Genomic DNA, 27407 nt, shown 5'->3' on the forward strand with positions numbered 1-27407 from the left:
GTCTGATCGTTTTGAGCTAACATTCTGTTACCTCTGAATACTGTGTGGATTTTTGAGAAAAAATTTTAAAAGCATAGGCTACATATAGCATGTAGCCAACAAGGGGACTATTTTCTTCCAACATCAACAGAAGTACACCTAAGAAGTATGAGTTACATCACATAGAAGGCACTCAAAAATCAGAGCAAACTTCCCTACCACAAACACTGTTCTAGTCTATGGCAGAAGGTCCTACATAAAACAAATATTTGATGAAGAAATTAGTAAGCATAACAAAGAATTAAAGATGCTTAAATAATTTTATAAATCACCTCAACTTATGAATGAACGTTTTTAATGGTGCACTTTTCTTGATTTAAATGTAATTAATCCTTGAATATTTAAATCCTTAGACACTGGCTGTTGATGACAAATGATTTTTGTAAAAAGATAGAAATCCACTGTTTTAAGTCCATAAACATTTTTATTTTAAAATTAATTAGGTATACCCAAATTAACAAATGCAAGGCAATTTCAATCAAATCCTTGCAGAACTTTACAAAAAAAACTTTAGTTTTCACATATATTATATATCTTTTAAAAATACAATCCCATATAAAATTTATATTAAGGCCAAGAAGGACTCGGATAGTCCTAAAGGAAACCAGCAATGTGGATGCACCCACCCCACAGGCTGTCAAAGGGAAGGCTGTGCTGCCCTGGCACAAGGAGACGGAGGGAATGAAAACTTTAGAAACAGATCCAAGCACACACTACAGATGAGATGTAGCAACTGCTAATGGGAAAAGGAAGGATGATTCAATAGGCAATATGGATATAATTAGGAAACTATAAGAGAAAAATTAGGTCCCTACCTTGTACCATAACCAAAAATAAATTCTAAGTGAATTACCAATAAGTGAAAAGCAAAATTCTAACATTTTTATGTGAGTATCTACAACCCCCATGGCAGGGAATTTCTTAAAGATGCTAAAGCAAAAGCTATAAAAGAAAAAACTGATAATATTTTGCTCTATCAAAGTTAAACATTTCTGCACAATAAAAACACTATAAAGACAAGTTATCTGAAGCTCATATATGTGACAAAAGCTGGTGTTCAGAATACAGAAGGAGCTCTGACACATCGATAACCGTTAAGATAAACAACTGATGGAAACTATAATAAAAGAATTCACAGAGAGAACCCTAAATGAGCCATAACCACAGACCACACCCAAACACCTCACAAAGAACCACAATGAGATATAATCTCATACTCATAAACACAAAGTTTTTAAAAAGGACTGGATAGAACCTAGTATTGGTGAGTATGTGGAGCTATAGGAACTCTCACACAATGCTAGTGAGAGAGGAAATCAGTACAAGGTTTCAGGGCATAATTTGGTCATATATAGGACAGCTGAAATTGTATCAGCCCTGTGACTCTTTAGGTCTATATTTGACGTATCCCCCGAGGGCAGTGTATACACTTACACCAGGAGAGATGTGTTAGAATGTTCACTGTGGCACTATGGGTAGTATTAAAGAAAGTGAAAAACACGCATAAAGGTCCAAGGTAAATGAATCAACAGTGATGATGTTGACAATGGAATATGAAATAATAATTAAAATGATTAATGGGGGTTATCAACATAGGTCAAATCCCCAAATAGGTTAAAAAATAATTAAGACACAAGAAACATGTGTGGTATGATTCACATAAAGTGTCAAAAGATGAGTCCTGTTCTTTACTGTGTGTGTCTGCAATGCAAGCAGAAAACATGCACGGGAAAGGTGACAATCAATCTTAAGATAGTACATCTCACAGGAGAGAAAGAAGGGATAGAAAAAGGTTCCACACATATCTGCAATATTTTATTTCTTTAAAAAAGATGAAAAATATGGCAATGTTTAAATTGGACAAAACTGAGTCATGGATAAAAAAAAATTAGGCATGCTTATCTTTCTAAAATGTATCTTTCTTCTGTGTGTTCTCAGAGCTCAAAGGACATCCTAAACTTCTTCTGAATGATTCAGCAGCAACAGTAAAAGCAGTAGTGATTTCTGGAATAATCTTGGGGCTAGGTGGGCAGGCAGGGGCTCCACTGCTCACCAGGCCAAGGCTCAGTGCTTTCTGAGTTACGTCCTCAGAGGCTGGGTTTTCTCGGCACTGGCTGTGCCCACCTATCCTAATAGTCTCCTTTATTTTACTGCTTCTAACCCGCCATGGGCATGAAAACCACACATAAGTAAGATTAAAAAATAGATTGTATGAGATGCTGAGGAAATTTCCTGCGGGCAAAGTTGTTGATTTTTTAGCCTTTTTTGTTACCCAGAAGTCACCCCAACGTTATTTAATTTTAAATCACCTGGTTCTTCTCTGTATTTATAGAGTTGAAATGATTGGGATGACAAGTTCAAGGTAAGTGATGAGCTGCTACAGCATATACTACAAAACAAATTCTTCCTTACTAAAATGTAAAACCAAGAAAGGTATAACTCTCAAGCAAATACAAAAACATAAAGGCACGTAACAGAAGTACAGATTTAAGTTAAAGAATAAGTTTATGGATCAAATAGCCAAAACTATTTCTAGTTCTCCTTGAAGAAAAAAAAAGGAACATAATTTTACTACTAGCATAAAATTTTAAATTTCAAAATGCATTATAAATTTTTAACATCCAACTGGCACAAATTCAAAGCATATCTTTAAATGAAAATACAGAAAGAACATAATTACAAATTAGAAAATAAACCAAAAATAATGCCCACATTTTTGAAATTATTATTTCATCTTGAATTTTCTTCTTCTTCATAGCTAACTTCAAAAAAAAAAACATTTTTCTTTTCTTTTCTTACATTTTCTTTTACTTATTTTATTTTTATGGATTCTCTTACTTTATAAAACCTTGTGTTGAGGGCTGGTTTTTAATAGATCACAGCAAGGGAGCTATTCTGCTATGTACAAACCACTAACATAGTTAATTCTTTACATTTGAAAGGTGAACTTCCACTGATGCATTTAGAAGAATTTAAAAACACTAACTAAAAAGCAAACCTGTAAGGCATGAATCCTAAGTATTCTAATTGGCTGTAAAGACACATCGAAGTGTATTTCACTTAGAATGCTAAAAACACCTGGAGTACTATCAGGGGATGGAGGGTCCCACCTAATCAATTAGCTTGGCCCATTCAATCTTTGTAGTGAATATTCCCAGGTTCTAGAGATGAAAACAAATGAATCAGACATTTTAATTTAGAAAAAAGCACCACATACAGCTGTGACTCATTAAGAAAAAATTCCTATCACAGACCAGAAAGCTCTACAGAAGACTTCATTAAAATCTAGCATAAAAGTTAAATGTCCATCAACCATTCAAATATACTTTGCCATTTTCATGACAGATATATTATAGATAAAGCTAAGAAAATTCAAAATCTGTGACAAGATAGGTGATTTTAACAACAAAAGGCCAGGAAACCAAACCCGTTAATTCTTTAGTAAAAAGAAACCTCTAACCCTTGAGCTTTTAAAAGCATTCTGACCGAGTATGAGAAAAATGAGGGACCAAGGAATTCACAAGGACAGTGCTATTTTTTTCTTATTTATCCAAAATAATTTTAAGCACAAGTAGAAAAACTAGGTTTACATTTTACAAGCTACAACCGCACACGAGGGACAGCTATGTATGGCACTTCATGGAGAGGTGACGTCCCTCTCACTGGGGATGTTCCCGTCGCAGCCAGGGACACTGGGGATGGGAGGAGATCAAGAGGCTGATGCTGGACCTGGAAAGAAAAGACCCCAGGGCCAGCACCATCAAGAACTTGAACATTAAAACTTCAGCAGAAAATATAAGGCCTGTGTTGAAGTTCAGGTTTCCCTGTAACTTCTCTATGACCTTTTGTAAGATTATTTTAAACCCCTTGGAGCCTCAGTACATCACTGATAAAATGAGGTTAGATGAGATTTGTTAAGTTCCCATTTGCTGTTACACAGCCAGATTCTATTTTATAAACTGTAACTTTGTATGTCTGTCCCTTAAGTGAATGAGCCGAATTCCTACATTTAGATCCTGTAGTCCTCGAGAAAGGAAAGAGAACAGTGTTTATTTATTTCTATCTTATAACTCATAAAGCCAAACAAAGTAAATGTTCGAAAGGGCTCTCTGTGACCAAAATACGAACGCACATAAGGACCACATGGAAAGCAAACAGGGAACATCAGAAAATGCTAGTTTGATGAGAATATTTCAGATTGTACATGAAACCAGCACATTGTACACCTTGATTGCACTAATGTACACAGCTATGATTTAACAATAAAAAAAAAAAGAAAGAAAAGAAAAGAAAATGCTGCTGTTACGTTCTTCCTTCCACTTGTAAAATGTGAAAATCAATCAGGGGACCAGGGCTGCCCATCCTTCTAAAGCAGTCCATGAATTACAGTCAGTATATAAACTATTCTCAATATTCACGCAGTAGGACCAAGTGGAGTTCACATGGGGCTGGATGTTTGCCTTCCTGCCAGCTAAAGGAGAGGCCTTGAAATACACAGAGTGGGAGGTGGATTCCTGAGGAACGTTTTGACATGGTAGTGGGGCTCAATTAGTTCCAAATTAAAGGCTACTCTAGATCCACCAGAATGATTAAAAAAAAAAAGTCTCAATCTTCAGGTACCTTATCTACGTTTGCTAAAATAAAACCCAACTGTCAGCCTAATATCACAAAATCCAGCCTTCAACATGTTAATGAAAATTCTCACAATATCTGATATCTTGTCAAAAATTACAATTTCTGTGAAACAGCAGAAAAATGGGATTATAGTGTGGATGGGAAAAAAATCAATCAGTAAAACAGTATAGGAATGACAGAGGTAACGGAGTTAGTAGGCGAGGGTCTTCAAAGAGCCACTGTAAACATCACACATCTGCACAAAACGCCAAGGGAAACATGAAAATAATGAGGAGGCAGAAGATGTCAGAAGACCTGAGTGGAACTCCCAGAGATAAAAATAAGGCACTAATGAATGAGAATAACAAACAAGACGCTGCAGAAAAGAGCAGTGCGTCTGAGGACACAGCAACTGGAACTAACTATGTAAGTGAGTTACTCAAGGTTTTTTTTTTTTTTTTTTAACATAATAGTTAACCAAATATCCACACTTTTACTTTTTTCTTCACTGATGATTTCTGATCTGACCATCATCACATAATAAGCTGTCTGCTTCCAGGCCTTCTCATCTAGCCACTGTTCTGTCTCATGCCTGGATTATTAAAGCTTCCCATTTCATAATCCCAGCACTCTGGGAGGCCAACGCATGTGGATTGCCTGAGCTCAGGAGTTCGAGACCAGCCTAAGCAAGAGCAAGACACCATCTCTAAAAATAGCTGGGGTGTTGTGGTAGGCACCTATAACCCCAGCTACCTGGGAGGCTGAGGCAGAAGATCACTAGAGCCCAAGAGCCTGAGGGTGCTGTGAGCTATGACTCCATAGCACTCTACCCAGGGTGACAAAGCGAGACTCTGCTTCAAAAAAAAAAAAAAGATTAAAAAAAGCTTTTCATGTTGGCATTTGACAGGCAAGTCTTTCACCACTCTTCTTTTTCAACATTTCTTATGTCTTCTTGCAGGTCTGTTCTTCAGGATGACCCTTGGAACATCACTACATTTCAAGATAAATTCTTTGCAGGAATTTAATTGTATTAGGTATACAAAGTTATCTGTAAAAAAAACTTCATGGTAACCATTTTTCCTTCCAGGGGTGTGATATTTTTCTTGATTTATCTCAATGACCTTTTGACACTCTCAGTAAGGTTTTTGTGGTTATTTTTATATAGGTCTTTCATTTTTTCTTAGATTTTTCTAAATAATTGTATATCTCCAAACAATATTATTTTTCTGAATCCCATTCCAATAATCATATCTTTTATTTGCTTTTCTCTCTAATGTATTTTCTTTTTATCTATCTCTAATTCAATTGCAAAGGTTCCCAAATTGAACTTCTGCTTGCATGTATGCAAACTTGATAGGGATTCTATCAGATTCACCTCACTGACTGGCTCCCGATCTGGACCGAGTGCTCCTCCTGAGGACTCCCTTCCCTGTCCTGTTAGGCCCTCTGCCCCTGCATTTCATGTCATTTTCTTCTTGGGGTCGCTAATCAGACCAAAGCTTAGGAAGTTCCTGCCATGGCAACAGAGGTGCAGACAGAGATCAGGGAGGGCAGACCCGGGAACAAATGAGGCCAGGCTAACTTGGATCCATATGGTAAGAACAGTAAGATTGGCTTCTATCCTAATCGTACAGAGACATCACTTCCACAAGGATTACAGATATAAACTTAAAGGTAAAACATAAAGTTCTGAATATAACTGAAGAGTACCTTTGTGAGCTCAAGATGTAAAAGGATTTCTGCAACAAGACACAAAAAACACCATAAATTTAAAATTAAGAAAGCTTGCTTCCTCTTCAAAGACAATAATAACAGGCTACAAAGTAGAACACAATTTTAACACATTTAACTAATAGTATGGAGAGTTCTCAGGAACCAACAAAAAAAAGATAAGCAACTCAAAGAAAGATGAGGAGCACCTTTCAAAAGAACAAGTAACCCAAAAAAGGCCAGTCAACATAAAATTGGTGCTCAATTTCACTACAAACCAGCAAAGACAGAGTAAACCAAAATATCATACTGCTAACCCAAGATTAATAAAAACGTACATGTCTAGCAATAGCAAGTACCAGCAAGAATCTGTTGCAAACTGGACTCAAACATGCTGCTGGTGGGAATATGAACTGGTGTGATGATTCTGGAGGGTAATTCAGCATTATCTAGTAAGGGTGCAGATCTGCAGTTCCATTCCCAGGTACACATCGTAGAGATGAAAAATCTTGCCCATGTGTCCCAGTTGACATAAATATAAGAATGTTCATGACAGTTTTGTTTGTAATAACAAAACACTAAAACTAATTCAGGGTCCCCAACAGGAGACTGGGCACATAAAGTCGGACACAGTCAAACATGGTTAGTGCAGATAGCTAGGTAGATAAATCAGCTACAGCAACACGCGCCCTCAGCAAATCATATACATGATGTTCAGTATAAAAAGAATATGTACTGAGTCCACTTGTCTAAAGTTCAAAATGGACAAAACTAAAGTACATTAATTACATGGATACAAATCTATGTGATAAAACCCTGCAAGGGAATGATCTGCCCAAAATTCACAGTACTGACTAGCACGCTCGTAGGGGTGCACAGGAGACACCATCAGAGTGAGGGGCGCAGGAGAGTATCAAAGGCACTGCTGATTTAGTCAGCAGCCTGGGCAGTGGGGGCTCAGGTGTTCTTTCATCTATAGATTTTGGTATCTGTGGGAGGTCCTAGAACCGATCCCTCATGGACATTGAGGAACAACAATTTTATATGTCATCAATTTTTTAAAAAGCAACTTACAGACTGCAGATCCCCTCCGTAAACCTCTGCACCTCAAAAACTACCCCTGGCCACCCTAGAGGTCTACCTTCTAGAGAGTGAACTCAGACACCACTGCCCGGGACACGCAGGCATAGCTGGGGTGGGGGAGTAATTGACAGTCTACATGCCAGATAAGGAGACCCCAACCCTCCTTCCTTTCTCAGCTCCAAACTGATGCTTATATCGTTCAACTATTATCCTACTGAGTGCAAAAACCAAGTTTAAGATACCACATCCCAATCCCTACGTATGAGTGTAGGGCCAACATCACACAGCTGCTGTCTTTTTCTAATTGCGTCTACGCTGTCGTGTCCCAGTGTTTATCACACTGTCTTCTTGGCTGACATGCATCCTTCCTGTTTCCCCTGGAAGTTATAGCAGTTACGTCTGGGCCTATGATCATATGTTTAACTTCTGGCCAAGCTGTTGAGTTTTCCATGTGAGTAAGAGTATTTATTAACTTAGAAAATAGTCAACGAGTTGTGTTTTGGAATTTGATCATGTGATAAAATAGAAAAAGTTAACACTTACCTCTGCCACTTCCTTTTGAAAAGTCAGAGTCAACTGAGTTCTGCCATAGGCAAAAGGCCCATCTCTACAAGAAACACTTTCAAGCCATTTGATAATCAGTGGGGTTGAGACGCTAAAAGGCAGATTTCCAATGATATGTATATTTGGAGGGTCTGTTGGGGGAAAAAAACAACCTGGAATGAATTCATCAATGAATTCCAAACACAGTTTTAGTTAAGAGTAAAATCAAACTGGAAATTCATAGCCAAAATATGTAAAAAGATATAGCTGATAATTTTCCACTTCATTTATCCTTCAAAAACAATGTTTTTTCATAATTAGTTCTGAATTATTGAGGAAAAAATTCTGCCTAGTATTTACTCAGAGTCTCAGATTTCTTTCTGGCCTAGGAAATACAAGACAAACAGTTGGCTTGAGGGAAAAGATAATTTACATATTTTTATATCTGCATGTGATGAGGTTATGTCATGGGGCTATCAGATGAAGCTGTCAGAGGGGTCAGGTGCCCAGAAAGGGGATATAGGCTGGACATAAAGATGTGAGTGTCTGCAATATACAGGTGGTACGTGGAACCTCAGGAGTGGAGTAACTGAGCAAATGTGCAGGAGAAAAGAGGATGTTCAAAAGAAAAATATCAGAAGGAACAACATGCAAGAAATAGGCAGAAAAAATAACCACCAGCAAAGAAGAGTTAGAGAAAGTTCACAAATATGAAAGGAAAAACAGGAGGGCCTGGTATCAGGGAAGACAAGAGCAATCTTGGATAACAGTCAAGTGAATGTGGGAAAACCCAGTTGGGTAAAGTGTAAAACTGGCAAGGAGGAGGTAGCTGTGCCTCTAGCGTGGCTGGGAAGGGGCAGAAACCTGAAGGCTGCGTGCTGAGAAGAGGAGGGCCCGTTAGTAGGTGGAGATTACCAGCGTGCCCACTCAGAAGACCTGGCCATGGGAAGGCCAGGGACACAGGGGACAGCGGGTTGTGGAGGATTCCAAACCCTCCTCCATTTGTTCTCTGAGTTTTTACAGGTAAAAACATATCCTATTTACCTAGTATTCCAAGGGGCTGACATACAGCAGGTACCCAACAAACACTGTCTGTGAATGAAGAGTACCCTGGTAAATCACTGAGCATAAAAGACAATGGAAATAAGTTTAAAGGTTTAGGTGTGGCCTGGTTTATTAAAATACTTCTTTTTTTCACTATTTGGAAAAATCACTTCATATTTTACCTCATCCCTATATGGTATCTTAAAAATGTATTTGCATAAAATCAAAATATTTGAAAATTTGTAACAAATAAATTAGAATTAAGAATTTATATTTTGGAATAAAGTAACAAGAAAATTAACAATGCACATTATCTATTTAATTCTCTTCAGGTAATTTTCAACTTTAACATATAAATGGGGCACCCACAGCTCAGGGGTTAGGGTGCTGGCTACATACTCTGGGGCTGGTGGGTTTGAACCTGGACCGGGCCTGATAAATAAAAATAATAATAATAATAATAATAATAAAAATAAAAGAATTTGAGTTTGCTGTGAGCTAGGGTGATGCTATGGCACTCTACCTGGTATGACAGAGCAAGACTCTGTCTCAAAAAATATATATAAATAAATCAAACACCTAAGAATCCTTTTAAAAAAACATATAAGAACATTTATAATAAAATAAATATTTGTGATATAAATAATTGTAAAAGAAAAAATTTAAAACCACCTATAAGCACTTACCATCCTCCCAGTGTCTTTTAAGACTTTCCGGAAAAGCCTTTTCTACCTTAAATGTCAACACATCTCCATGAACAATTCTCAGTTTTCCAGGTGCTGCATCAGAAAGCATCTAGCTTACAAAAAGAGCAATACATGAGCTCAAACACTAGGGGGAGTAACAAAACTAAACCTTTTATACCTGTGCATCATTCCATCAGTTGGAAAAGCCAGATATTAGGAGTGATCATTAGTCAACCGAAGAATACACGTGTCCCCTGCAATAGACACCGTGGTGCTTCACTTTAGCAGGCACAATCATTAGAGATAGTAACAGATAATACTATAATAGCTTATAATTTCACAAATATTTCAGTATGACTCAGAAGCACTTCTATTTTCATACAGATATAGTATAAACTCAACTCTTATATAAGTTTTTAAATTAGAGACTAAAGACATTATAATGAAATACTGAGAATTAACTAGGAGTCAACCATATGAAAGATGACCTTAATTCAACAAAATCTTTATATCCTAAATATACACAAAGGATTCTGCAAATCACTAACATCTTTAACTTAATCTACTGGACAGACTCAAACCAAGCAGAAAGTCAGGTATCAATGTCAACCTCCACATGGTATTCTGGGATACTCTCCTGACCAGAGTATCCTAGTCTTAATATTTGACTCACAGGCCCTGAAGACCTACTGCATTATCCTGCATGTTTTAACAATAGCTACCTCCAAGCCTATTTCTACCCTCTAACCATATGGTTTCTTCCTTTTTCCTTCTTTCTGAGCAAAAAGTAAAAAAAAGGACCCTGTCCTTTGAAATCTCTTTCTTTATTTTATCCACCTCAGCACCACACTCTCACAGTACTGAAGAGTTGGTAGCTACTTCAGAAGAGCCTTACAGCTAAGGCATCTTCTATAGATTCATATTCTACATGTACCCACACAAAACTTGATTCTTAAAGTCCTTGGTTAAAAAAATGCAGTCCCTGAGCTTATTAAAATGCAAGAGTGACTAAAAAAAACAGAAGAAACACTACTGCTAAAGGAGACTTCAAAAGAAGAAATGATTCTCTTCCCATATTAAGTCAGAGCTCAGAGAACCCTGGCTCCAGCGGAGTTGCCAAATTCTAGAACTCACCATGGTTACACAGGGATGGTCAACAGGCTTGCAGAGAATGACTGCCCTGAGCTCCTTGGGCCCACTCTCTTAGTCCATCAAAGCTGATTTCCTCGAATGTTTTCCCCTTGTGTAACTCAGACAACCAACAAGAAAGATGAAGATGATCACAGAAGCCAGAGGAGAGACACAGGACCAAGACCTGGGTTTGCACCTTCTCCTACAGTAACATATGCTCTTCAAGGCAGCACTGGATTCTTATCTACCTTTACATTCCTCGTAGCCACACAGGACATCATTGGTGTTTAATACAACATATTTAAGAAGTGAATGAATAAGTGAATGACCGAATGGCATTCAGCTTTTTATCACATTGGGAGCTTTCTCTTCTAGCCTGGGAGATTTTGGCTGCTAAAATTTGTAGGGTTGAGAAACTTGCAAAGACTTATCTTACTAGCAAATCAGGCAGAATTATACAAACATGATTCAGAAATACATAGATTTAATATTTGTATTGGTAAGAGGCTAAACATTTTAATTTTAGGAATCATCTAGTTTGATATGTTTAGAGAAGGTAGTTTAGCAAAATAATTGCATACCTCTGGTGTTAATATGCTTTTGGATTATTTTACATTACGATGACTTGCTAAAACTGGATCTAGTAAGTTCCAGACAACAAGTCTTAAAAAACAGTAACCTTAATATACTAAAAATTTTTTAAAAGATTGCCCTCTATGGGACATGCTCAGACTATATAAAAATTTGCATATCTAATGATAGTATTTGCAGTCCCTGGAGAATGCTGAATTTTTTTTCTATATTATGCTTCACATAACTAAAACAAAACAAATTAGCATACCAAAAACAAAGAGGCAGAACTAAAAGCTTGTGTATTACAATGTCATTATATAGAAAGTAATTAAGTAATTAGTAATCAGGAGTAAAACAATCTAAACTTGGCTCTTTGGCATTAATTTGTATGCTCTAATAACTATATTTAAAAAATTAATTTTTTCTACACTATAGACAGACCTAAAAGCTGATGTAATATAAATTTACCTTTCTCTCTTGGGTTCAAAGTTGTATTTCTATTATATTTCTTTTGAATTCTCATTCAGGTTTAAGTCTCAGTCGATGGCAAACCAAATCCCTCCCATCCTTTAAAATTTACAAGGTCAACCTCTCCCTGGCAACTTCGCAGCTTGATCTTCCCCTTTCCCATTCCCTGCTGCAGAAGGAATGAATGCCGGTGTTCACAGATTTATGTGATGGCCCCACAGCAATTACGGGAAAAGGGTGCTATACAGACTAAACTGACGTGATTACAGACATTAGCCTTTTAAACACCTAAAATGATATTCAACAATGACACGCAAAGACTTTCTAACCAACCAATAATAGAGAAAAATGTTTTCATTGCCATAATATCTGGGGGATGGCAGAGGGCTGGGGAAAATCATTATTATAGTCCTTCAAGAATAACACTGGCGCATTACACTTCAAAACCCTGGAGGTATTACCACATAATGTGCTCAAAGGCACAGCCGACCACAGAGCAGGCACTAGATTACAGCCAAATGAGTGTTTTTACAGACACTCTCAAACTGTTCTATCATTTTTATTTTAGTTTTCAATCCCATATTCTTCCAAAATGAGATGGAAGCTTAAAGTAAAAAGCATCATTAAATAGGGCTATAAAAGAAGAAATAGGAAACCAAACCATGAAAAGGAAAAGCATGCATACAGGCAGTCCCTCAGTGATAAACATCTGAGACTGACCTACGACTCACACTTAGCAACAGAGGCTATTACAGGTAATAGGAAAATGTACCTGTTCCAACTTACCTACACATTCAACTGAAGAACAGACCTACAGACCCTGTCCTGTTAACAATAACTTGGAGACCACCTGTACATCTACCACAGGGCCCGATACTCTACTCTCAAGTCTTAAGAGAAGTGGAAGTGTATGTCCACACAAACACATAATAGCTTTACATGTAATAGCCAAAAAAGTGGAAAAACCCAAAGTCTATTAACAGATGAACAGATACAGAGATTTGGTATATCCACACAATAGAATCCTATTCAGCAATAAAAATAAGCAAACCATTGACAAACACACCAATATGGCTGAAATTCAAAATAATCACGGTGAGTAAAACACATCACAGCAAAAAAATGTGCATTCTGTATGATTCCATTTATATAAAATTCTAAAAAGTGGAAAATAACATAGTGACAAAGCAGTGGACTGGCTGCCTGAGAACAGATAATAGGCAGAGGGGACAGATTACAAAGGAACATAAGGAATCAAAGTGATGGTAATGTTCCTCATCTTGATTGTGATAATGGCTTCATGCAATTACACATGTCAAAATTCAGGAATCTGGGCTTGGCGCCTGTGGCTCAAGCGGCTAAGGCGCCAGCCACATACACTAGAGCTGGCGGGTTCGAATCCAGCCCGGGCACGCCAAACAATGACGGCTGCAACCAAAAAACAGATGGGCATTGTGGCGGGCGCCTATAGTCCCAGCTACTTGGGAGGCGAAGGCAGGAGAATCACTTAAGTCCAGGAATTTGGAGGTTACTGTGAGCTGTGATGCCACGGTGCCATGGCACTCTACCCAGGGCAACAGCTTGAGGCATGGTACTGGCACAAAAACAGAGAAGTAGATGTCTGGAACAGAACAGAGAACCAAGAGATGAATCCAGCTACTTACCGTTATTTGATCTTTGACAAGCCAATTAAAAACATTCAGTGGGGAAAAGATTCCCTATTTAACAAATGGTGCTGGGTGAACTGGCTGGCGATCTGTAAAAGACTGAAACTGAACCCACACCTTTCACCATTAACTAAGATAGACTCTCACTGGATAAAAGATTTAAACTTAAGACATGAAACTATAAAAATACTTAAGAAAGTGCAGAGAAAACTCTTGAAGGAATCAGCCTGGGTGAATATTTTATGAGGAGGACTCCCCAGGCAACTGAAGCAGTATCAAAAATACACTACTGGGACCTGATCAAACTAAAAAGCTTCTGCACAGCCAAGAACACAGTAAGTAAAGCAAGCAGACAGCCCTCAGAATGGGAGACAATATTTGCAGGCTATACCTCCGATAAAGGTTTAATAACCAGAATCCACAGAGAACTCAAACGTATTAGCAAGAAATAATCCCATCTCAGGGTGGGCAAGGGACTTAAGAGAAACTTCTCTGAAGAAGACAGGCGCACAGCCTACAGACACATGAAAAAAAGCTCATCATCCTTAATCATCAGAGAAATACAAATCAAAATTACTGTGAGATATCATCTAACTCCAGTAAGATTAGCCCACATCACAAAATCCCCAAACCGGAGATGTTGGCGTGGATGTGGAGGAAAGGGCACACTTCTATACTGCTGGTGGGAATGCCCACTAATACGTTCCTTCTGGAAGGATGTTTGGAGAATACTTAGGGACCTAAAAATAGACCTGCCATTTGATCCTATAATTAGGTATACACCCAGAAGACCAAAAATCACAATATAACAAAGACATCTGTACCAGAATGTTTATTGCAGCCCAATTCACAATTGCTAAGTCATGGAAGAAGCCCAAGTGCCCATCGACCCACGAATGGACTAGCAAACCGTGGTACATGTATACCATGGAATATTATGCAGCCTTAAAGAAATATGGAGACTTTATCTCTTTCATGTTTACATGAATGGAGCTGGAACATACTCTTCTTAGCAAAGTATCTCAGGAATGGAAGAAAAAGTATCCAAAGTACTCAGCCCTACTATGAAGCTAAATTATAGCTTTCACATGAAGGGTCTAACCCAACTACAGCACAAGAATATGGGGAAAGGGCCAAGTGAGGAGAAGGGAGGGGGGAGGTTAGGGTAGAGGGAAGGTAGTAGGTGGGGCCACACTTACGGTGCATCTTAGAATGGGTACAGGCGAAACCTTCTAAATGCAGAATACAAATGTCTACATACAATAAGTAAGAAAATGCCAAGAAGGCTATGTTGAAAAGTTTGATGAGATTATTTCAGATTGTATATGAAACCAGTACATTGTACCCCTTGATTGCACTAATGTACATAGCTATGATTTAACAATAAAAATAAATAAATAAACAAGTACATATTCCCCCCCCCCAAAAAAAAAAAAAAAAAGAAATGGGGAAGAACTTACTACCAAGGCTTTAAACTCCTGGAGACATCAAGAAATCTGTTATTTCCAGTTCAGAAATGGGGGAAGGACCTACTAAGGCATCAAGTTCCTTGAGATGTCAGGAAATCTCTCCACTGCCCTTCAAGGAACAGAGAATGCATTCAGGGGCAAAAATGTAGTAACAAACCCCCAAATTTAAAAACTTAGAAATACACAGTCAAAAAGTTATAATAGCAAGAGAAAAAACCCTGAGTGTCTGACACAGTTTGACGAGCTGGAGAACGGCTCAGGATTGCCATAGCACCAGGGATTCTTCTGATGCTCCAGTGAAATGACATCATTTTCCTCCTGTATCTCTTTCTAGATTAGCAGTCTCCTCATTAGCTTTTAATCATCTGAGGTACCTGAGGCATGGGGACGGCAATTGTTTATAACTAAGATTTACTGAGTGGTTACTAAGTGGCAGGCATGAGGCACAGAGAACAGGGTTACCTGCCCAAGGTCACACAGCTAGTAGGCTGAAGACCAACCCGGGTAGCCCGATGCTGAAGTCTGTGTTCTCGACCAAACCGTACTACATCACTTTCACATGATAGACAGGTTTTCTCACCCCTACAACATGCTGATAGTGAAACCTGCATGTTGTTGCCAATTCTTTCCCTAGATGCCTCCTGATAATATTGTAAGAATAGAATTAAACTACAAATGACATGCTTCAGTTAGAAGACATTTTATGAATTATTACAATTTCTTTAAAAAGTAATTCTATTAGCTTAGAAATCACTAAAATGGAATCCTTAAAATAGATCACTCTCCTCTTGCCTTTACTCAATTTTATGATTAATTTAGTACCACTAAAAGAAAATGGCTTTACATATTGAAACATTCTTTACAGGGGAAAAAAACCCTATTTGATATTTTATTACCTAACATTTCTTTTGAAGGCAAATTCCTTTTCTGCATATACACTAAGAAATTAATTTTGCTCCTACTGAAATGAATTAGAAGTCAAATATTCATTTCCTGCAATTCACCTTGAAATTAGCCTCCATGTTTAGAAAAAAAGACCATAAAACTTTTGATAATCCATATTAGACAATTAATTCACTTTCACTACTGAATGACACCTTTAGTCAGCTGGCTTGATACATATATTAATATACATACATACACAGACATGGAGATAGACAACTATTTCCCATGTGAGATATTACTGAATACCTACTATACGCCAGGCATTGTTACACACGGTGGCAATACAGCAGGGAACAACCCAGACACAAATCTCTACCCTCACATACGTAAGTTCCTGTGGGTGACTCTATGATGATAAATCTAATGAGATGAAAAGAGGCAAGGTTAGGAATGCAGGGATTTGGGGGTTGGGAGAAGTTGAGAAGAGAAAGGTGGCAGTTACTCTTTTATTTTTAGAGGTCAGGGCTCTTTATTCTTTTTCTTTTTTTAAAATTTCAGATTAATATAAGGGTACGTTCAATTAGGTTACATTGTTTGCATTTGTCAGGTAAAGTCCAAGTTATAGTTGAGCCCTTCACTCAAGGGGTGTGCCCTGGACCCCTACACTGTACTGGACAGGTGAGAGCTTACCAATAGTCTGTCTTCAAAGATCTTTAGTTCAGATCAGAGAGGAGAATATGTAAATTGAAATGGAGATGAACAGAAATGTGATTCACCCTCTTGACTAGTAAGAAAAGATGCACACCAGAGGTGGGGATATTTGAGGGCAAAAAAGTCAGATGAGCATTCCCTATGTCCAGAAAGGGCTAGACGAAAAAATGTGAAGGGAATTACACAGTGGTATTCAGTTTCTTTTCATAATCTAGTAATCCCACCAAAATTAACAACTCTCTTACTTCTACCACCAATTGCGATATGATTCTTAAAATAAGAATACAGTTCAAACCAAAAATAACTATTGAATTCCTTATTTGATCAAGGAATGAATATGCACCATGTGGCAATTCCAAAATAAAGTTATAAATATGAAACCAATTCTGTCAGTACAAAATGGCAAAATTAGATAAAATAAAATATAATTTTTTAAAATCATAAAGCCTGGATAAAGCAAAATCAGAAAAAATTTGCTAGGTTTCTAAAAACATTAGATGCACACACAGTTTTAAACTTTCAAACAAATTTTCTCAAACTGTTCTGACAAAAATTAAACTTTTTTCCATTACTACGTAAGTTTTAGAATGTACCAATTTTAAATCAATTTGTCCTCTTGTACGAAAGTAATAATGTAGGTAATTTTATCACTCTATTATAGTTACGTATTAAATTGCTTGCCATCTGAGCCAAAGGCTCAGGGGTCTTTAAAAGTTTTAGAATTATGGAGAAATCAAACAAAGGCCTTTAAAGTCATTAAGTGCACCCCATGAGGAATTCCCTTTACAAGACACCTCATATAATCTATTCTACTATTTGCCAATGTTTTAAAAATGTAAGACTTTATTTCATATCCTCAATCCTGCCTCCTTTAATTTCCAACTATTCGTTGTAGTTCTTTCCTAGAACAAGTCAAAAACAAGCTTATCCTCTCTACTGCCAACCTCTGATAGGAAACTCTGAGTACCCTCACTCAGCGCTTCTTTTCTCCAGTTGAAACATACCAGTTCCTTTAAATATTTCCATATGATAACAGTGCCTGTGTTTCAAAGATGCATGCATCATATCATTGAAACCTGACCTTAAATCTCTAAGTACAGAAGTACAACTCCACTCCTTCACTTAAAAAACTCTTCTGTAAGAATGCTTGAGCTTAACAGTCACTCTTAATGAAGGGCTAGCATATGTCTCGGTGTCTTCTCATCTTTTGGTCATGGAAATGCTTTTTTTACCAAAATGAAGTTCTCAAAAATCAGGCCAATGATTCATTACTGACCACTATTTATTTTTACTTATTTCTGAAGAAATAAATCATGACTTTCAAAGCTATTTGATTTTTAAAACAAGATCACAAAAAAAAGTTTGTTTAGCATCAATGTGTTAAGTAGGTTTAAGCTACAGGTTCAAGCTGTAGTCAATAGACCATCTAGGAATTTTTGCTAGAAATGTAGATTTCTAGACCTCTCCAGACTACAGAATCAAAATCTTAGTGATGAGGCTTGGGGGTCTGCCATTTGAAGAACCTACATAATCCCTGGGGACACCCTGGGGTTTAAGAATCACAGCATAAAGAATTAACTTAGGCTTTGCCTCCTTAAAAAAACAAAAACAAAAAAACTTTTAAGTATCTCACCTGTAATCCAGGAATAAATCGAGTATCCTTTTCAACTACCAAAAGTTCAGCAACGTTGGCATTGAGAATGGACCTTGTGATTCCCCCTGGCCCGGGGCCCACTTCATAAACATAAGCATTTGTCAGATTGCCAGCTTTCCTTACAATTTTATCTAGAGAAAAGAAAGTTGAGTTAGCTTATCTTGGCAAATTTCAATATATAGAATTTAAAGAGAAAAATAATCTATAAAAATTATTATTAGTCATTATCCAACTAATCCTTTATATTTAATATTTATCTGATTATTTAACTCCCCATCTAAACCAATATACAGTGGCCATTCAATATTCTACCAGTGAGAACCGTACCAGATCCCTTAATGAAACAGATTATGACAAGTTTGCTTAGCTTAAATTTAGCTGAAAAATTTTATTGTTCCCTGCCAATTTCATTCAAATTGATTTGAAATCAATTCAAAGAATAGACTAAGCATGCAGCACTTTTCTACAGTTGTTGCACATCAAATATTTTAATGAGACTAGTTTCATATTCAGAATCTTCCATGTTGCTAGTTTGATATCCAAAAGCAAAAAGTGCTGGCAGTTTCCATTTTTAGCTATGGACATGTAGTTGGTGGACAGTCTGGCAAAAGCAACATGTTCCTAGAAATATGGATTCTTGGTCATTTTCAGGAAAAAGTTAAATTTAGCAGTGGAGGATTTTTAAGCTTTGCAAACACACATATTAATAAAGAAGAATTAATTTTTTTCAATTTTTTAATTTTCACTGCAGCTAGTCAGCGCTTCTGGAAAAAGGAGCTGGTCTTAGAGAGTATGATATATTAAAATCTAAGCAATTGAGCCTGGTAGGATAGTGGAAATACAGCGACTCAAAACCAGCACTTACTGGCAGAGCTCACTGATTTCATACAGTCTTATTTTTCACTTCTGTTATCAATAACCTATTTTGGTAGGCTAAAAGGTAAAAATTAGTCTATCATCCAAAAATGGTTTTGTCTGTTAATGGGTAAGGGTGGGGATTAGCACTCATCCATCATATCTGACCATCACATCTGTTATGAGTGATTTACATACATTCTCTCACCTAATCCTTCCATGTTAACTAAAAACTCCTATCCCATTTTAATTTCTCTGAACTTTTCAGTTTCCTTGTCTACTGTTTCATTTGTGCAAGGTCACCTAGAAAGCAAATGGCAGAGAAGGGATTCCGTCTCAGATATAAATTCTAAAGCCAATCATTGCTCCATTGAGAGCCCAAGGCCGCCCAGAGGGAACAGCACTAATACTTTAAGCACAGACATTATGGAGTGAATTTAATATTCTCATTTTTTAAAATGGAAAGCCATGACAGGAGGCAGAACTCTGCTCTCATACTTTTCGGGCACGTTTTCAAATACAAATGAATATTAAAGAAGCACTGTCAAATTGCTAAGCCTGGCTTTCAATCTTGCTTTGCTCCAGCCTGTGTTTCTAACCTCAGGCAAGTACCCTAATCTCCATTCACTTTGGTTCCCAAAGGAAGAGTGGATAATAGTATCCAGAATCTACAACTTGCTCCTGAAGATGAATAAAGGCTGACATGAAAAAATTAATATGAAGGATTTTTAAAAAATTTATGAAGATCAATATTTTTCAGTCCTGAGAATGTTCCTTTATATTTAGAATGTGGCTAATGACTAGCAGAAAAGGCTGGTACCAGTTATACTAGACCCAAGGAATTTTAGAGGGGTAGTAATCTTTCAAAGCTCTTTTACTAGGCCCCTCCTCCAAAAGATGAGAAAACTTAAGCTGTGTTAAGCTATTTTACCCAAAGTCATATTGCTATAGGTGGAAAACACTCATGCCCAAGCAATAAAACATCTTAAATATTTATGCCTTGTGGACTATGTTTCACTTAATTGAAAATTTACTTGTTGGGTGTGATTTTTCTGCTCTTTTCAACTTCAGAAGAGGAGCTAACAGAATGAGACGCCAAAACTTCAAAATAGAAGTACTCCAGCAGTGAATTTAGTGGACGTACTTGTTAACACTTCTGATTCTCATAATCTCATATTGGGGGTGGTGGTTAAACGAACAGATACATATTGGTCAAAACGCATCATATGCACTTCAAACTGGTGAATTTTCTTGTACATAAATTGTATCTCATGAAAAGTGACTTAAAAGCATAGGTAGTGGAAATGTAAGCTTAGTAAACTGTCAGCTTCTCGGGGAGAAACTTTGCCTTGCTCACTCCCATCCCTTATCCCCAGAACGTCCACACAGTGGCTCGTACATTATGCACTGAACCAGGTGAGTACTTGTGCCCTCAAAGACTTTCTAGATTCAACGAGTAAACAAACGTTTAACCAACGAATCCTGAGAGAATACTTTTTCAACAATTAATAAAATCCATGTACTAATGTAAATATAACTGTAAACTGCACGAAAAGCAGATCCATCAGCTTGTGCGGCACTATTTCGGAGTGACCCACGTGAACCCCTGATCCCCCGCGCGCGCGCACATGTCTCCAGGGAGACGAGATCGGCGTTCTTTTAGTACAAGGCGGTAGAAGGCCCCGACCAAACGCCGACCGCACGCCTGTGCCTGGAAACCCGCCCGCGGGGTCCACACGAGACGCCCCCCACCCCGTCCACGCCCTCAGGTCCCCAGGGGCGACATCCGGGCAGCACGAAGAAGCCATCCACCTGTCAGCCTCAGGTCCAGGAGAAAATTCTGGGACAGCTGCTTTACTGCTTTCAGTCTGAATAACTTAATGATTTCTCGGATCGTGGGCAACGGCGGGAGACGGAAAGCGCTGAGCTTGCGAGAGGCAGCCATTGTCCCAAAGGAACTACATACCCTGACTTTTCCCAGCAGCTCCGACCGGGCTGGGGAGGAGCTTGGGACCACCGTGGCCCGCCTTCGGACCCTCCTCATTGGTCAGCTGTTTCCCGTCGGAAGTGGCGAGCGCGAACAGGAAATCCGGGCGTACTGACAGCGCATGCGCTACGTCCCGCTGAGCGCGGTGCAGGTTGGGTGCGCTGTGGGTTCCGTGAGAGAGGGCGGTGGAGTGTGGGTGTCGCTTCTCTAGGGTGGGCGGGGCGAGGCGGGGTCTGGGCGGGTTGTTGGGGTTTGGGGGCCCTGGGCGAGCCGTTTAACCCCCGGTTAATCTTCTGGCCCTTTGACGTTCTAAAATGACCGCGGTGAATATTAGCGCGGAAAGCCGGGGATCAGACGCAAAACTATTTGTTGTTTTTAGAGACAAGGTCCTTCTCTGTCGCCCAGACTGGACTGCAGTGGCACGACCCGTAGCATACAGCCGCTTCGAGCTCCTGGGCTCAAGCCATCCTCCTGCCTTAGCCTCCTGAGTAGCTAGGAGTTTGGCTAATTTTTTAAAAATATATTTCCTAGAGATGGGGTCCTGCTATGTTGCCCAGGCTAGTCTGGAACTCCTGGGCTCAAGTAATCCTTCGCCTCCGTCTCCCAAAGTGCTGGGATACAGGTGTGCCCTACCTCCAGGCCCAGAGTTGAACAGCAGTTCTTTCTTAAGGCTACGTATTTTTTAGAACATCCACTCTGCAGATGACGTGTGCATGGTGGGTTTCTAACTTCTCTGTGCTTCGTTTTTTTCATCCGTTAAGTGGCCGTAATAATGTCTACCACAAAATTGTGAACACTAAATGAGAATGGTCACTTAGTGTGCAAATTCAGAACATAGTGTAGCCCCAATGCATGGCATCTGGTAAGCCTGCAATCAGTGGTGGCTGCTACTACTATAATTATTGGGCAGATGAATGCAATTCAAAGAGTGCAAATTTTTCAGGACAGCTTGTTAATGAGAGGGCCAGAATTAGAATGCAACTCTTCGGACCCTTCAAAATGGTTCCAGCTGAGGAGACAAACGGCCTTGTTTGGTACTTTAGACTTTGGGAAGTGTTTTCATATACTGTGACCGTGTTTTTGAATCTTTCACCAAGTCTTATGAAATAAATAGGACAAATATTACTAGCCTCAGGAGTAAACAAAAGCTTAGAGAGGCAATATAACTTGATGAAATTTACAAAGCTAGAAAATTGTGGAATCCAGTTGAATTTAAGTTTTGTGAAGTTTTTGGTGGTTATTCCTTCTGTTGTGCCCATGCAGTAGGTTGGTTGCCACGCCATGTGTACCCTGACGCTGTGTGCTTAGTGCCTTCTTATTGTCCAAGTATTGCAGCCTCTCCTTTTCCTTCTCTTGGAGCAGTAACTGGAAAGCCAAGGATGAAAAGGAAGAAAAAAACGTGATTATACTAATAATAGCTAACATTCATAGAGCATTCTGCCAGGCTTTACAACTGTTTGACAACTATTACCTCAATCCTTACCACACACCAGATGAATACATTCTGTTATTACACATTTTTGAAGATAAAGTGAGGTTTGCAGAGGTTCAGCAATTTGCCCTATGCTGCACAGCTGATAAGTGGTGGAGTCAGGGTTTGAATCCACACAGCCTGTGTCCAGAGCCTGCTTTTTAAAGCAGTGTTGTCAATGTAGAGTTCATTTTCGGGGGTCCTCAAACTATGGCCGGTGGGCCACATGAGGTGGTGTGATTGTATTTGTTCCCATTTTGTTTTTTTTACTTCAAAATAAGATATGTGCAGTGTGCATAAGAGTTTGTTCATAGTTTTTTTTAAAAAACTATAGTCCGGTCCTCCAACGGTCTGAGGGACAGTGAACTGGCCCCCTGTTTAAAAAGTTTGAGGACTCCTGGACTGATTATATCCATGTACAGAGAGAAGACTTAAATAAATTAGGGGAAAAAACAAAGCAAACACAAATATTTAAATTTCTCTGAAAGTTGGGAGAATTTTGCTTTTCTAAATCTATACTTATTTGCAAATTGTTGCCTTGAATCTAAAAATATTTCTCAAGGTTTTTAAAGAGCTAATGGAAAACAAAATGATTGTGGATGTGATGAAGAAATGGAGTCCTTTGAAATTGCAAGGGAAAACTCAGTCGCCTTATAACTGTATTAGAAGGAAGCAAGATATAATCTGATAAAGCTCCTACCTTTGAGAAAATAGGGACATGACAAGCCAGGCACAGTGGTGTGAGCCTGTAATCCTAGCTACTCAGGGGGATAAAGCAGGAGGATTGCTTGAGCCCAGGAGAGTGAGTCCAGCCTAGGTAACATAGAGAAACCCCCATCTCTTAAAAAAAAAAAAAAAAAAAAAAGAAGGTTAAAAAAATGAATGTAAAAAACCTTTGAGTTTGCAACCTCAAACTGTTGGTTCAGAGGTTTTATTTTCCACAACACCCTATGCCTGGGAAGGCATTCATTCATGATTATACTAATTGTATCATTTATTCCTTGTAAGGGTTCTATGTGAGGGAGATTATCTTTATCTCACTGTGAAGAAATAGAGAAAAGCCAGGTCTTTTAACTTATCTAGGGTTCTAGAGCAAAGTACAGAGAGAAGATGATCTGAAACTTGTCTTTTATGAGTTCTCATCTAATTGGCCACACCTCTCAAGTATCAAATTATTAAGTTAATTCATTTCTGTTAATTTTATAATGCTACTTAAATACATACAAATATGAAATTGATGTATAAACTTAAGCTTACAATTTTTAATGACTACCGCAGAATTACAATAAATACGTACAAAACTACAAATCCAATGCAAATGATCTTACTAGAAGATGAATGATGTTAAATCACCACTCTTAATGCTAAGTAGAATTCTTTTTTAAAGGTTCAGCTTACTAATGCTACGGAGTGCCGCGTAATGATTGAATGTTCTCAGTTTGCCATTGTGACTAGCTTTCCTCATGGGAGAACAGACACTACGCATTAAGTCTGCTTGCATCTGTTTTTATTAGCTTGAAAACAGTTGGAATTATTAGGCACCAATGCTATCACGAATATACATGTTGCATGACAGTTATAAGGAGAATATGCAGGTGACCCAGAATGTAATCACATGAACTTTGTAAAAGATTAACATCAACATAAAAGCAAACTAAAAATTATTTATTTTTGATTTTTTTTATTTTTCAAATTAATATGAAGGTATAATTTTTAGGTACATTCTTCTCACTTCCAGGCAAACTAAAATTTAAAAGAGCAAAAACATTTGCGTTGAGAGTTTGTAGGTTCTTGATAATTTGTCCTGGAATCTAAATATGCATGTCTGAATAGCTTATACCATGCCATCTTCAGTAATTCACATCTGTGAAGTTACCATTTGCAAAGCAGTTTCCCTCGTTACTTCACTTAATTCTTATTTCAGTTAGGTGATGTAGGCTCACAGAGGTAGTCAGTGACGAACTCACTGTCACAATGTGTCTTAGATCATTTCTGCTCCTAGAACAAAATATCTGAGCCTGGGTAATTTATAAAGAACAGAAATTTATTTCTCACAGCTCTGAAGGAGTTAGAGGTTTGGTGTCTGGTGAGAGCTGTGCTCTCTGCTTCAACATGGCACCCTCCCAACTTCATTACCTCTTACTCCCCACCCATTCATACTGTCACACTGGTGATTTGGTTTCACCATGTGAATTTGGGGGGACATTAGCTCAGTGCTAGGAAGTGGTGGAGCTGAGTTTAGAACTCATACATCTTCTGAGTCCACTGTGGTCCTCCCCACCCCCATATGTGTTAACATTTTTTGAACTGAATAAAAAAATCCTTTTTAGAAGAATCTTTCAAGTTTTTAATAGTTCTTGAGATCTAATTTTTATCATCATAAATATCTGATCCTCAATTTTTAATTTCAGAATATTATGCATAACTCTGCAAAAGCCCATGAAGTCAGCAGGGGGTTTTAGTAGTATATTTCGTATATTAATGCAAACAGTTTTATCCCTTAGAAGAGAGGTATGCTGTTTCATCAGTTTGAAGCTTTGAAGTATCTGCTTCATCTAGATATAGATTTTAATATGCTAAAATATTATAATTAATACAGAAATCACTAGCTCCACCTGTCAGTAATATGAAGAACTTCAAGTGATTCATGCTGAACTATACTTCAGAATTCTGACTTGCATAAATCCCAGAATGGTTGTATAGGAAAATTACTGGTTAGGTTAGTATTTATTTTAATAAAAATGCATATGTGACTTTATTTGCTATAAGTAATTTAGTGTCTATTTATAGAAAAGGTACTAATTCTAAAAGGTTGTCATTTTACAGTTCCTCGTAAGAGACTTGAAAGCCACAAAGAGCAGTATCTTTCTGCCATGTGGGAATTTTCAGGGAAAATTAAATGTGGCTTTGAATAGCCAAATTGAACTTTATAAAATGACTATTATGGCATGTAAAGTGCCCTTTTCTGATAGTATTTTATGATTTCGTATAATGTGACTCAGTGCTCCGGAGAAATATTAAGAGCCACATTTTGCACGTTTAGTTTTTTTTTTTTTAATGGCTCTTTGATGCCCACTGTTCACAAAAGAATCTAGGGACCTACCTAGAGGGAAGAAGGAAAAACATACTTCTGAGCGAATGGACCAAATGCTTACTCTGTGGGGATAGGAGTAGGGCAACTGATGGCAACCCTAACACAGGCTAATTGCCTGAAGGAATCATGGGACAGCTACACTATTTTTAAAATATGGTGCTTATCACTATTTTGGGCAGTGTTTGAAAGCCTGCTTGTTGTCCCCAAAGATCTGAGAGTTATTGTCAAGTATCCTAATGGGTGTTGAGGATGAGAAACTCTTCTGACTCAGGATGAGGTAGGGAGCTAGGGATAGCGTTTTCCCTACACAATAAAACAATCTTTTGGGAATGAAGAAAGTGTGCTAATGCCATTGTAAAATAATTAGCCTTTATTATATAGACAAACCTCAGAGACATTACAGGTTCAGTTCCAGATTACCAAATATCTCAATAAAGAAAGGCACAGGAAGTTTTTAGTTTCTAAGTGCACATAAAAGTTATGTTTACGCGACACTGTAGTCTACTAAGTATGCAATAACAGTATGTCCTCAAAATGTTTGTATCTTCATTTTAAAATGCTTTATTGCTAAAAAGTGCAGATGATCATTACCAAACGCCTTTTGTGCTGGGGGAGGTTCTTGCCTCCATGTTGGCTGCTGACCCATGAGGGTGGGGATGGGTGAAGACTGGGGTGGCTGGGGCAGTTTCTGAAAATAAGAAATAATGAAGTTTGCTACATTGATTCGTTCTTTTTTCTATAACAGATTTCTCTGTAGCACGTGATGCTATTTAATAGCATTTTACGCACAGTAGAGCTTCTTTCAGAATCGGAGTCAGTCTCCTGCAGCTCTGCGCCTGCCTTTTCACCTCCGCGATGCTCTGGCTCCGTTGCTGCTGCTTCAGCATTGTTCACAGCGTCTTTGCCAGGGGTAGATTCCTTCACAAAGCATTTTAAGTTTGCCATTTTACATGGGCACAGTTCATCGCACCCCCAAATAATTATAATAGTAACATCAAAGATCACTGATCACAGATCACCATGACAGATATAATAACGCAAAAGTTGGAAATGTTGTGAGGATCACCAAAATGTGAGACAGAGACACAGAGCAGGTGCTCTCAGGAAAATGGGGCCGTCAGACGTGTTCAAGGCATAACCAGACTTTCCGTTTGTAGAAAATGCACTATCTGAAGTGCAGTAAAATGAGGTGTGCCTATGTATGTTTAATAGCTTAGGTCTCGGCATTTCATTTTGTTTAGGTTAAGAATAAATGAAACTCAGTATGAATGCATTTGGAAGTGGTGTGGGAGGACGTTGGCTCTCCATCTCAATCCTTGTTTTCTCCTTGGTACAACTACCCTTTATATTTTAGTTGTTATTTTCATCGTTTATTTGTTTATCTTTTCCATCATACTAAAATGTGGGGTGTTTCATGTGCCCCTTGAAAACAGGCAGCGTCTATTTGTTGACTTGATATAAACTGTTCACCTAGCACAAAGCCGGGATGTTTAATAAGCATCTGCTCGATGAATGAATGAGAAAGCCTCCCTCTGATTAGTTAGAGTACATCTTATTTTCCACAGGAATATGCTACAGATGTTCTGAAACTAAAATTCTGGGTAGATCTTTTTGTAGACTGTCTTCTATTTCTCTCCAAGGGGACCTGTTATGAAACCATCACATCAGTTTTTCCAAAAGATCTGTATTTTTAAACCAGATCCCTTTTCCCAGGCTTCTGTCT

At 38.2% G+C, this 27407-nt stretch overlaps 1 protein-coding gene across 2 annotated transcripts in view; it reads right to left on the reverse strand.

The window, feature by feature from the left end:
* The window catches only part of TFB1M (transcription factor B1, mitochondrial), a 45532-nt gene extending 24307 nt beyond the window's left edge, over positions 1 to 21225 (reverse strand). Inside the window, exons 1-4 of one of the 2 annotated variants that reach the window (XM_053592955.1) lie at positions 21099 to 21225; positions 18257 to 18408; positions 9720 to 9828; positions 7990 to 8141 (exon numbers count right to left, since the gene is read on the reverse strand). In XM_053592955.1, the coding sequence (XP_053448930.1) occupies positions 7990 to 8141; positions 9720 to 9828 (261 nt within the window). In that variant the 5' untranslated portion in view covers positions 18257 to 18408; positions 21099 to 21225. Of the gene's footprint in view, positions 1 to 7989; positions 8142 to 9719; positions 9829 to 18256; positions 18409 to 20944 lie in introns of both variants that reach the window. The other variant, XM_053592954.1, reaches the window with a different exon arrangement.
* Between the last annotated feature and the right edge of the window lie 6182 nt (positions 21226 to 27407).

The sequence above is a fragment of the Nycticebus coucang genome, chromosome 5 (genome assembly GCF_027406575.1).
Source record: "Nycticebus coucang isolate mNycCou1 chromosome 5, mNycCou1.pri, whole genome shotgun sequence".
Lineage (NCBI taxonomy): Eukaryota > Metazoa > Chordata > Mammalia > Primates > Lorisidae > Nycticebus > Nycticebus coucang.